At 45.2% G+C, this 13,358-nt stretch overlaps 1 protein-coding gene across 3 annotated transcripts in view; it reads left to right on the forward strand.

Annotated features, from left to right (window-relative positions):
- Positions 1 to 13,358, forward strand: part of notch1b (notch receptor 1b) — a 49,589-nt gene that overhangs the window by 7,203 nt on the left and 29,028 nt on the right. For all 3 annotated transcript variants that reach the window (XM_024002886.2, XM_070446958.1, XM_070446959.1), the window contains exons 3-4: positions 9,000 to 9,262; positions 9,490 to 9,828. In XM_024002886.2, coding sequence (XP_023858654.1) covers positions 9,000 to 9,262; positions 9,490 to 9,828 — 602 coding nt within the window. The remainder of the gene's footprint in view (positions 1 to 8,999; positions 9,263 to 9,489; positions 9,829 to 13,358) is intronic.

Genomic DNA, 13,358 nt, shown 5'->3' on the forward strand with positions numbered 1-13,358 from the left:
ATTGTTTATTTCACTTGCTTTGGCAATGTAAAAATATGTTTCCCTTGCCAATAAATCCCTTTGAATTGAGAGAGAGCGGAAGAGAGCAGGTTGGTGAGGTCTGGTGGCGTCTGTCTGTGTTGAAACCTGTCTGAATAATATAGGCTACGTTATATGTTTTGATGGTCTCCATGAAATTCCTTCCCTGAGCATACAGAAAGTGTATTTCCACGGCCATGTTCCCATTCCTGACAGGATCACAACCTTCCTTCATCTCAATTAAAACAATGCCGCTCTGAAGTCGAGACAAGTGGTATTCCCAGGTAAAGTGCCATCCAATGCGTCAGTTTTATATACACTGAACAAAAATATAAACACAACATGTAAAGTGTTGGTCCCATGTTTCATGAGCTGAAATAAAAGATCCCAGAAATGTTCCATACGCACAACAAGCTTATTTCTCTGGAACTTTTGTGCACATATTTGTTTACAACCCTGTTAGTGAGCATTTCTCATTTGCCAAGATCATCTACTTGACAGGTGTGGCATATCAAGAAGCTGATTAAACAGCATGATCATTACACAGGTGTGGGACAACATTCCACAGGGCACAATCAACAGCCTGATCAACTCTATGTGAAGGACATGTGTCACGCTGCATGAGGCAAAGGGCTGGTTTTCTGATCCATGCCCCTACCTTTTTTTTTAAGGTATCTGTGACCAACAGATGCATATCTGTATTCCCAGTCATGTGAAATCCATAGATTAGGGCCAAATTCATTTATTTCAATTGACTGATTTTCTTATATGCGGTTATATTTTTGTTCAGTGTAGTACTGTAGGATGCCTACTTTACATTCCATGCCATGAATACTGAGGTCCTCCCTCATATCTGGACTGGTGAATGAGAGCTACTGGGATCAGGGCAGGCCAGGGTAGTTTATCTGAAGGAGGCCTCTCATCTAGTAAGCTGACATGACAGTAACAGAAAGCAGTGCAGTGTAGGGCCAATAAGAACCCAAGAGAGAGATATGATCCACACTCTAGGATGGCTAGAATCAAGGGGCTTAGCTTCAGAGCCTCAGCCAGGGAGATGAGAGATGCACTGTCTGGAGAGGGCTGCTGTGCCCAGGGTTCACATACTGTGCCTCAGTCGGCAGGAAAACAGTAGAGACTCCTCAAAATATCTGTATTTTTTGGGGACCGGCAATTGATACAGTGAGTCACGTGACCTCTTGTGCTTCAGAGGAGGGCTTAGTCCCCCACTGGAGAAGGGAGATTTGGAGGTGATGTGGTATGAATGAGACTGAGCCAGGGTATTTTGAGCAATATTGCTGTCTGTCTGTCACTCATCAACCTGTCCTGTACTCAGATTGTGTCCAAAATGGGGCCCTATTCTCTATGTAGTGCATACATTTTGCCTGATGAGAAGTCTTTGATGTGATGATGCATGCTGAGGCCTCAGTATTTGAAGAGTCAAACCTTAGCATAGATGTCCCCTGTGCTGCCTGTCTGTGAGCCTGCTTGCCTGGAGAAATAAGTCTTCTGCAGTAACAGCCAGTCTCCCCTCCTTCAGAAAGACATAAATAGCCCAGTTAGCGCCTGAAGCGAAGGTTTCCATGACAGGTTCTAATCTGCAGGCACTGTATTCAAAGAGCTGGAACTGATATAACCTCGGATAATCATTCTCTCAAGTGTTTGTCCAGGCTTTAATGAATTCCCCTTTGGATAGCTAGCTAGATGGCCTAGCTACGTGTGTGTTAAAACTCTCTGACTGAAGTGAAATAAGAAGCAGGCCCATTCATTCCCTGGCATGTGTGGTGTGGTGGTGACCGGTAGTCGGTAGTCCGGCTGGCCATTTGATTAATTGTTCAGCAGTCTTATGGCTTGGGGGTAGAAGCTGTTAAGGAGCCTTTTGGTACTAGACTTGGCGCTACGATACCGCTTGCCGTACGGTAGCAGAGAGAACAGTCTGGAGTCTTTAACAGTTTTTTGGGCCTTCCTTTGACACCGCTTATTATATAGGTCCTGGATGGCAGGAAGCTTGGCCCCAGTGATGTACTGGGCCGCACACACTACTCTGTAGAGCCTTACGGTCAAATGCCGAGCAGTTGCCATACCAGGCAGTGATGCAACCGGTTAGAATGCTCTCGATGGTGCAGCTGTAGAACTTTTTGAGGATCTGGGGATCCATGCAAAATCTTTTCAGTCTCCTGAGGGGGAAAAGGTGTTGTCGTGCCCTCTTTACGACTGTCTTGGTGTGTTTGGACCATGATAGTTCATTGGTGATGTAGACACCAAGGAACTTGAAACTCATGAATGAAAGCCAGCCCTTGTCCTGGCCAGTGATGCTTCAATGCAACCTCTGTTTGCTACGAGGCAGATGAATCCCTGCATTTTAGTCCACCACTCCACCCCCCACTCCCATCCTTTCATTCAGATGCAGGAAACAGCCTCGAAGGACCGGGGGAAGAAAAGGTGCTGTATTGTATGTGATCATATCATCACACAGGGCCCTGGGCTTTCATGGGCCGCCGGGCCCGGGTCGGCTTCCCTTTGGCATAAACCTCAGTGGAGAGAAGGAGGGGCTGAACTGAGCCGCTGACTGTTCTGACTTCTGACTGATTGAAGCGACTTGACGTTGGGGAACTTCAACGCTGGATTAGAGATATTTGAGTCTGAGGGGCGACACATAACAAAGAAAAATCACATACATTTTGATCACCTGCTAATATGACTGACAGCGAGGCCATCTGTGTTTGTGCACGTGTGCGTGTGTGTGCACGTGTGCGTGTGCGCGTGTGCAGCGAGGCAGGAGAGAAAACAACAATAGAGGAGAATTTCCTCATTTGATGAATTTGATTCCGACCACCTGTCTGTCTGTGGATCATAACTGAACAACTAAAAGGGACTTGCATTACCCACAGGGCAGCATACTCTATAATACCCATGATTACTTGTGGTTTTTCCATTCAACTCCAAACAGAAGACTGCCTCACAGCGGCAGGTGTTCTATGAACTTTCACACACACAAATTCACACAGGATACTCTTCACAAAGAAAACACAAAACATAAGTTAATGGCTTTCTTCTGGATGGAGTGATAAGGAGGTCCTTTAAAAACGCAAAAGAATGGGGTAAAACGATGTCTTAACTAAAGCCAATAGCATCTGTTTGAATCACCTAAACTTCATAAAATGTTCTCATAGGTAGACCTCAACCAAACACAACACTGAGCTCTGTACAGTAACTACTTCGTCAGGGTCTGCTTCCGTGTCACACACCTTCAGCCACATTTAATCACTTAAGAGGTTCCCAGTCTCGTAAAGCAGCAGGCTAGGCAGTAGCAACACCACCACCAGTCATTAGGAGAAGGCAGCATGAGTCAGAAATCCCCCAGGCAGCCTCCTTCCCTGTTCCTGTTCCTGTCTCGCCATAACTCCCCTGCACCTCCTATCTCCTTTCTGCCTCTCCCTGCATCCCCTGCCTCTCCTCCTGCTCCTTGCTCTGTGTTGTGTCCCTGGGGGAGCGGTTCCTTTCCCATGGGCTCTGTCAGTAATGGGGCCAAATAAACAGGCCTCTAATGAACACTACCAGATGTGGGCTGGGAAGCTACGATTAGAGAGAGAGAGGGGCTGAGGCACAGCACCACAGCAAGCCCTGAGGGAGTGCTTTCAAACTGATCAGACAAGACTAAAGGATACTTAGCAGAGGCACAGACACCAAACAGCCAGGAAATGAGAGTGGAGAAAAACAAGGCAGGGGGAAAAAGTGTTCCTAGAACAGTTTGACTCCAGGCTGGAGGCAGTTTAGAGAGAGGTGGAGGAGGCATGTAAAAGAGAGACGGACTGTGAAAAACCAAAAACTTAATTAGCTCCAGGCCCAAAATGGTCAAGTTTGTCACTTTCTCGATACTGTGTTGAAGAGGTTAAATTCTCAAAATGATTCATGGTGTCGTGGTGAACATTTAATTGGAACAGTCAAGTGTTCTTTTTGTCTTATAGCGCAGACAGACCAACCTAAACATCCCTTGTCTGCAGTTAATCATCTGCTGAGTTTTGCGATTCAACATTCCCCGAATCGTCAGGAAATGAATAGAAAATGACGGCTGATGTTCAGTGGTCAGATGCGATGGGACGGCCACCGGGTGCTAATTACAGTTAGTCAGCGCTGTGTGTTTGACCCTTTTAGAGAAACTACACTACAATACTGTAGATGAATGGTGAAAATAGGTAGGCTGAATGGCTGTGTAGGCTGTATTGAAGAGTGGAGCCTGTACGTCTCTGTGTGTGTGTCTATATATGCGTGTGTGTGTTCATGTGTACGCCTGCGTGCCTGTGTGTCTTCAAAGCACAGTGCCTTTCTGTGCATGGTGACCTCCGAGAGTGACAGATGGCAGATTGGCCCAACAGTGGAGAAACCCCCAGAGTGGTGTCTGCTCCCGAGGTCAGGTGTCATGACAACATCTGCTCTCCGCCTGGGCTGATCCTCAGCCGCCCGCTGCACACTGCAGCACAGACGCACACAAACACACACATGAGCACACACACAGACCCTTTGCCACGGGCTACTGGTGGCCAGGAAGAAAAGCAATCTCAGCAGGACAATGGAGGCTACTGGGGCAGGCAGGGAGGGACGACAGTCACAGGATAACAACAACAGTATCAGCCTGATTACAGAGGTTCCCCTGTTATACAACATCACTCCGGCCTGCCGCACACCTGATATTTGAACAGCTTCTGATTCTTCTCCTCTTTTCAACTGTTCTTTATTTAACTTTCTAGCAGATAGTTTACCTGCTGCCAAGATTAGCGTACTCTGGATGACGTGGCCAGGAGTCTGTTGTAGCAGCTGCCTTTCACTGTTTGTTTTGAACGGTTCAAATTAGAAGAGTAGTTGTGTGTCTTTTGTTTTCCCCTTTTATAGTCTGTGTGAGCCATTTAAGACGGTTAGCTGTGGGTGTCCTGTGAAACGTATTTTGTGCTGACGGCCTATTCGTCGACTTCTCGCCAAGTTAAAGAGCAAACGGTTAGCATTCTTGGCTAGCGCGTGCTGAGGTTGACTCTGCTCAAACGCCAAGGCCAGAGTGTGTTTGAGCAGCGGGGCCACGTGGACCGAGGCAGAGGAGTGGGTGCTTTATGTATTTGTCTTTGAGGCCCCAGTGTGAGACATTGGGCTGTTTGTGATGAACAGGCAGGTCTGGGCCTGGTTTAAAAAGCTGGTGTGAGTTTTTGCAGAGCCCTGTAAAGTGAGGCTGCCAAGAGCCTCCATTGAGGACTGTGGTTCAGGGATAGGGACAGGAGACTGGGGGGGGAGGCTTTTTTTAGAGTAAACACCAACATTCCTTCCAAACCAGCAACCTCCTCTGTTCACTGGCTTCCCACTAACTCTCCATCCCACCCCCTCCTCCAAAACCAGTTCAATTTCCTTTCTTTCAGACAGCTTTGTTTGTGTCTCTCTCTGCATCGTTTAAGTATGTTTGGGTTGACCAGTGAAAAGTAACACCCAGGCCCAGACTTTGAGGTTTTTGGAGCCAAGGCCCAGTTGAGAGAGAGTCATAAATCCTTATATGGTGGCTTACAAAAGCAGACAACCCTATGGACGCCATGAAAAGAGAGAGTGGGGGGAAACAGTTGGCGGGAACGAGAGCAAAAGAAGGTATATTGAGGAGGGGGGAGTAAAGGACGGTCAGCCGTACGAAGGCTCCATAAAGAGGAAGTGAAAAGAAGACTGAATTAAGGACCAAAAAGAGAGAGAGAGAAAGAGGCCAGGGATGAGCCAGATGGAGAGAGAGAGAGACCAGGGATGAGCCCGATGGAGAGAGGAGAGGAGAGGAGAGGAGAGGAGAGGAGAGGAGAGGAAAAACTTGTTTGTGGACAGAGGGAAGAAGGAACAGAGAGGAGAAGGTTTACCAGCTGAATGCACACTCTCAGCTTGGAGGCTCCCGGCCTGGCCTGCCTGTGGTTAGATCTGAATGGGGAGGAGAAACAATGGAGCCACTCATCCTACCCCCTCCACTGCTGATGTGTGTGTGGGGGGGGGGGGGGGGGCATTCAGACGCCTGAAGCCCAGGCCCCAGCTATTCTCCTGGGGATGGAGGGATGAAGAGGGACATGGAGGGCACATAAATGGGGGGATGGAGGGAGCGCTGGCCAGGCAGCAGCTGCCGTCCCCTCATTTACATGCGCACCTGCTCAGTCGCTGCAGCCTTTTGGGAACGATGGCTCAGAGTGTGACGCATGTCCCGCCTCACGACCCCAGCACCAGGCTCCCGCTATGTCTGCGCTGTGCCCCTCTCCGGGAGACCTGGGTTGGCTTATAGACCCCCACTATTTCAGAACTGCATTGCTATGAATGCTAGCGGGCAGAATGCTTCTACATCTCTGTCATAATTAAAAAAGATAGCGAATTATCTGAACAATTAAAGGGCTTGTAGTGAAACTCTGGAGAACAAGGATGAACTGAGCATGTGTTCTTCTCACCACAGGAAAATACATTTGATCATGTTTAGATTTAGAATAGTCCTCACATAGCATATGGCAATGTTGGGACTTTGGTAGATGGCCTTTTCTCCTCCTTCGCACTCTATATCTCTCTAGAACAAACCATCCTGACAAGCATGCTCCCTGTAACCCAAGACGGATGATTCTCTAGTATTTCCCAGTGATTGGAAACCAGAGGTAGCCTAGCCTAGCATTAAAGCAGTGTGACATGCCATCAGGCCCTTCATGTTTGTGTAGCTAGTGCCCAGCCAAGCATGTGATGTTTTCTTTCCCTGGCCACCCTAATCCCGTGAGAGAGAGACCTTGTCTAAACACACGTCTGTCCCCACAGGGGGCCTCTGCTTGGCCCCGGGCCCCCAGCCCTGCTCACACAACCAACGGCCCCCTGGGAATGTTTGGGGAGGTGATTTAGTTAGCCCCCTTAGGGCTAATAGTAATAGACTTATAGACAACTATGTGATAGTATCTTGGAGTGACAGAACTTTTAACGGTATTTAAAGGTTGTTGAGACATTGTTACATTATGGAATCCCCCAGAATGAGACACAGTAGCTATAATCAACAACTATTAACGATGTAAATGAATACAATACTAGTTGCAACTGGAGAACAAAAAAAACAACAGCCTCCAATGGAAAGGAATCAGCTTTTTGGGGATTCACTTTCATGTGAATTTCCTTCATTTTTCGGCTTCAGACCAATCCCTACTTCTCACTTAAAACATTGTTTTTGTGTTACATTTTTCTTTATGTTTTGCCTTTGACAATGAATTAGCGAAAGTTTAATTAGGAGGATAACTGATACCAAAAGTGTCTGTGTGGCTCTAGAGTTCGCTATCTCTCTATATCCCTTGTCTCTGGCTGTCAGAGAGCGAGAGAGAGAAAGACTCTATACAGTAGAAGAATACAGGGCATTGAGGTGGAGGAACACTGCTTTGAACTCTCCATAATGTTAGCTCTGAGTTCAAAGAGGGGCATAGACACTGCCTTGTCCTTTGAATGAATGAGCGCTGAAAAAAAGGAGTGGAGTGGAGCATATTTCTTGCTGAGAGCTGTTGTTGGGGGCCATGGGGCTACCTTTGTCAAAAATGAGACCGGATTATGTACAAGAATTCCGTCAGCTCGTCAGAGTCCAGCTCAATGTTGTTGTGTAGTGTTGATGAATGGAGTCAGTCTATCCACAATGACCAACCCTCACCATCCAACCATTTGGAAAACAGTACAGAAACCTCCTGGATGACAAATGGGAGCATTTGGTAGCAGTGAGGTCCTAGACAGAGTGGTGGGTTATCTCTTTCCACTGACCCTGGCCACCTCACTGATCTCACAAACCTCTCTGACCACCTCTCTCTCTCTGTGTGTGTGTGTGGCCCTTTGTTGGGAGTTGACCTTGTGTTGCCTCGGGGGACTCTCCAAGCCCTGTCATTGTAATAGTAAATGTGCGAATCCATCCCCGCCGACCTCTGCTCTCTTCCTCTCTCCTTCTCTCGTTCCCTCTCTCTCTCTCCCTCTCAATTCAATTTCGATTCGAATGGCTTCATTGGCGTAGGAAACATATGTTTACATTCCCCAAGCAAGTTAAATAGATAAGAAACAAAAGTGAAATAAACAATCAGAAAGGAACAGTAAACATTACACTCACAAAAATGTGAAAAGAATAGACATTTCAAATTTGATATTATGGCTATGTACAGTGTTGTAAAAGAGTGCAAATAGTACAAAAGGGGAAATAAATAAACATAAATATGGGTTGTATTTACAATGGTGTTTGTTCTTCACTGGTTGCCCGTTTTCTTGTGGCAACAGGTCACAAATCTTGCTGCTGTGATGGCACACTGGAATTTCACTTCACTCATTCTCTCTGGGAACCGTTTGCTGGGGGCCACTTTATGACTCTAAGAGGACCTGTGAGAAACATCACAGGGGTGGATGATGCCCCCTGTCCCACCCCCTTGCCCCCCATATCCTGCAGTCAGGGTTTTATGGCCTAAAACACGTTGTCTAAAAGGACGACAGTGACAAGGCAAATGTGCTGTTTAGCTGCATAGTTTCTCATGGCTGCGTTGCCGTGTAGTAACAGTGGGCAGGACAGAGAGAGAACATCCTGACTGAGCCCTCAGAGCATCTTTCACAGAGAGCAGGGACTAGTTAGTTACTTAAGTTAGTGTCAGACTGAGCCTGTTTCCCAGGCTGCTGAAGGTCTATATTGATGAGCACACAATAGGAACATCTCAGTGGCTTCCTCTCCTTGTTTGCACTGACCTCTGAAAACATCAGAGGTGAAAGTAAGAAAGTGGATGCCAACTAGTAGGTATTTGCTTTCACTCTTGCTGTGTTTCCATATCTTCCATCTATTAAAACAAGACAAAGACATGTTGCATTGTACAGGCCACACATGCTTGACTCGTGTTAACTTAAAAAACATTTTTTTTTAGTGCACCTGTTGAATACAACTTTTCTTTAACCCTTAGTGCTATTATTATTTTTCTGACTCAACCTGCCTCTCTCTCTCTTTCCAGATGTCGGGATGGATACGTGGGGAACAGGTGTCAGCACCAGGACCCCTGCACTTACTCTTCATGTAAAAATGGCGGCTCGTGTCGCATGGTGCCCCGTGGGAATTCAGTGGAATTCACGTGTTTCTGCCGGCCAGGCTTCACGGACCGCCTATGTCTGACGCCCATCGACAACGCCTGTCTCAGTTTACCCTGCCGTAACGGTGGCACTTGCGACCTGGTCAACCTCAAAGAGTACAAGTGTAGATGTCCTCCTGGCTGGTCTGGTAAACACTGTCATATTTACTACTCACACTGTAGTCAGAATACTGGAGGGAAAGCTGCATTGTCTAGTAGTAATAAATAACATTACTAACCGGTCTTATGTTCTTTAAAATATTCAAACTGACCATGGTTACAGCTAATTGTAGCACATGATAAGAAACAAGGTGCTATGTATGTAAATAAAGATCAAAATCCTGATTTTCATTTACAAGATGTGTGTCTCTTTCAGGTAAGCAGTGCCAGCAGGCAGACCCCTGTGCCTCTAATCCCTGTGCCAACGGCGGGCAGTGCACCCCCTTCGAGTCCCACTACATCTGCTCCTGCACCCCCTTCTTCTATGGCCAGACCTGCAAGCAGGACGTCAACGAGTGTGCCCAAAACCCCTCACCCTGCAAGAATGGAGGCGTGTGTGTGAACGAGGTGGGCACCTACCGCTGCCAGTGTCCCCAGGAGTATACGGGCAAGCACTGCGATACCCGCTACCTACCGTGCAACCCCTCCCCCTGCCACAACGGGGCCACCTGCGTCCAGAAGGGAGACACCACCTACGAATGCTCCTGTGTGCCAGGTACTGCTCTGTTAATGTTGTCCCATCTGATCCCCTATGGGCCCAAACCTACATTTACAGAGCCTTCAGAAAGTATTTATACCCCTTTTCAAAATGTTATTTTACAGCCTGAATTTAAAATGGATTCAATTGAGATTTTTGGTCACTGGCCTAAACACAATACCCCATAATGTTAAAGTGGATTTACATTTAATTAAAAATGAAAAGCAGAAATTTTTTGAGTCAATAAGTATTCAATCTCTTTGTTATGGCAAGCCTAAATACGTTCAAGTCACGTAATAAGTTGCATGGACTCACTCTGTGTGCAATAATAGTGTTTAACATGATTTTTGAATGGCTACCTCATCTCTGTACCCCACACATACACAAATTGAACCACAAAGACCAGGAAGGTTTTCCAATGCCTCACAAAGATTGGTAGATGGGTACAAATAAAAAAACAGACATTGAATATTACTTTGAGCATAGCGAAGTTATTAATTACACTTTGGATGGTGTATCAATATACCCAGTCACTACAAAGATGCAGGCGTCCCTCCTAACACAGTTGCCGGAGAGGAAGGAAACCGCCTAGGGATTTCACCAATGGTGACTTTAAAACAGTTACAGAGTTGAATGGCTGTGATAGGAGAAAACTAAGGATGGATTGATAACATTGTAGTTACTCCACAATACTAATCTAAATGACAGAGTTAAAAGAAGGACACCTGTACAGAATCAAAAATATATTCCAAAACAAGCACCCTGTTTGCAACAAGGCACTAAAGTAATGCTAAAAAATGTGGCAAAACAATTTACTTTTTGTCCTGAATACAGTGTTAAGTTTGGGGCAAATCCAATACAACACATTACTGAGTAGCACTCTCCATATTTTCAAGCACAGTGGTGGCTGCATCATGTTATGTGTATGCTTGTAATCGTTAAGGACTGGGGAGTTATTCAGAATAAAAAAGAAACGGAATGGAGCTAAGTACAGGCAAAATCTTAGAGGAAAACCTGGTTCAGTCTGCTTTCCACCAGACCCTGGGAGATGAATTCACCTTTCAGCAGGACAATAACCTAAAACACAAGGCTACACTGGAGTTGCTTACCAAGAAGACAGTGAATGTTACTGAGTGGCTGAGTTACAGTTTTGACTTAAATTTACTTCAAAATTCAAAAGGCACTCGCACATCTGAGCTATCTTTGTTGCAGGTGCATGGTAACAGTTAAATAAGATGAGAAAAAAGAAGGAACCCACACACTGCTCTTGCTAGTATCACTGTTCTTTAATTAGCTTTACGTATCGACCTCGAGGCCTTCGTCAGAGCTTGAGGAAGTCCTTGAGGCCGATACGTAAAGATAATTAAAGAACAGTGATACTAGCAAGAGCAGTGTGTGGGTTCCTTCTTTTTTCTCGACTTAAATCTACTTGAAAATCTATGGCAAGACCTGAAACTAGTTGTCTAGCGATGATCAACAACCAATTTGACAGAGCTTGAAGAATATTGAAAAGAATAATGGGCAAATGTTGCACAATCCAGATGTGGAAAGACTTACCCAGAAAGACTCACAGCTGTAATCGCTGCCTAAGGTGCTTCTACAAAGTATTGACTCATGGGTGTGAATACTTGTGCAAATGAGATATTTCTGTATTTAATTTTCAACGTGTTTTCACATAGTCATTATGGGGTATTGTGTGTAGATGGGTGAGAAAACACATATATTGAATCCATTTTGAGTTCAGGTTGTAACACAACAACATGTGGAATAAGTCCAGAATACTTTCTGAAGGCACTGTACATTACGTTTTGGTCATTAAGCAGATGATTGTATCCAGAATTATTAACAATCAGGCCATTCAACTATGAGGAATGTTGAGTTATGTGTGATATTTTATATATTAAGTTAGGATTTGACCCTATATGAACTTTCAAGTTGTGCAATCCATTTCCACTTAGGGGCTGCTTAAGTGTTTTGTCCACCAGTCTATCCATCATAAGTCAAACATCTAAAACAGCTGTGAAATGAACTAGCGGTACTGTTGTCTAGTGGCTGGTCATGATGACTTGTGTAGTGTGTGTGTGTGTGTGTGTGTGTGTGTGTGTGTGTGTGTGTGTGTGAGCTGTAGGGCGATATGGCCTAAAAATCATATCTTTATTATTATTATTTTTTACTTACCATCGATTCACGATATATGTTTTCTCTAAATAAGCTTTGTTGTACAATTAAAGATCAAGTATTATTTTATCAAAATAGTTTAACCTGCTTTTTTGCAATAATCACCGATCTGGCTTTCAAGTCTGTCAATGAAAATGCCCTTTTTGTTACAAATTTAACCAGAACCATGCTTAATGCACATTCACTAATAATGACCAACTTCTTATAATGGGTATTATAGAAGATGAACACAGGTCTCATAAACTCTCTCTCAAGTACAAGCCCACATGCTAGTGACTAGCCAGCTAATCTTTATATTTCAAGTTTAGCCAACTTGGATCTATTGGCAAAGGTAGAACAGTTGAATTGTTAGGAACACAACCTTAAGTCCGTCTCCAACTGTTTGAACAGCATGTTAGCCTGTCCACTTTGTTATGATGTTGAAATCAAATGGCCTACCTTATTTTTCAGAATAAGAATGGGTTGCAAATTCCGTATGTAATTGTGTTTTAGGCTTATTGCACATTTATAAAACACAGACTAGACAGCTAGTGTAACAGTCCTTGGCTAAAATGCTTCTAGCGGTACGTGGTGCCGCAATGCCGCACTCAACAAACTGAGGATCCATTTTCCAGAATCAATGTTCATTGATTATCCTGTTTTAGTAGTGTCTGCTCTGCGCGCAATTTGAAGAGTTGAAACACAAAAAGGTGTCGTTAGAAGGGTTAACGTCTCCTTTATTACAGTAAAATAATGTCTCAATGTGTTTCGGTGTCCATATGACCCATTCTGTTGAACCAAACCTCAAATGCAAATAGCGAGTTGAATCCGCTTGCCAGAGGGGAAGAAGTTGTCATGCTTGTTGTTTTGAGTGGCAGGCGTAGGGGCTTGGTGTGCATGTGTAAATAGGAAGGTGCACACAGCCTACAGTCATTGCACACGCTACAGAAGGAGCGAAGGAGACAAGACCAAAAAGACAACATGAGAACAAGTGGACATAAATGCTCATAAAACATATTTTTTTTGCAATACAGGCATTTGGAATATGGCGCAAAAAAAAATATTCAAATTGATTTGTTATATCGCCCAGCCCTAGTGAGCAGTGTGTAGTGTCTCCACAGTGCATTATGTGTGTGTTGTGTGAACAGAGGTGAGCAGGATAGCATTGGGCCTTATCGTGAGGAAATGGCTGAATTATAACATCCTCGGAACAGAGCCTGCTAGACCTGTAGACAGGGTTACCGCGACTGGTCGTCCTCTCCCTACTCCCCACAGGTCACCACTTCCACCCTGCCCTGCTCCAAAGCCAGGCTGAGCTAGACTTCCACTGAGCTCCCAGTAAGCACCACGCCACTTTCTCTGTGCCTCTCACACTGTTCTGGCCGTGAAAC

This window comes from Salvelinus sp. IW2-2015, linkage group LG15, assembly GCF_002910315.2.
Source record: "Salvelinus sp. IW2-2015 linkage group LG15, ASM291031v2, whole genome shotgun sequence".
Lineage (NCBI taxonomy): Eukaryota > Metazoa > Chordata > Actinopteri > Salmoniformes > Salmonidae > Salvelinus > Salvelinus sp. IW2-2015.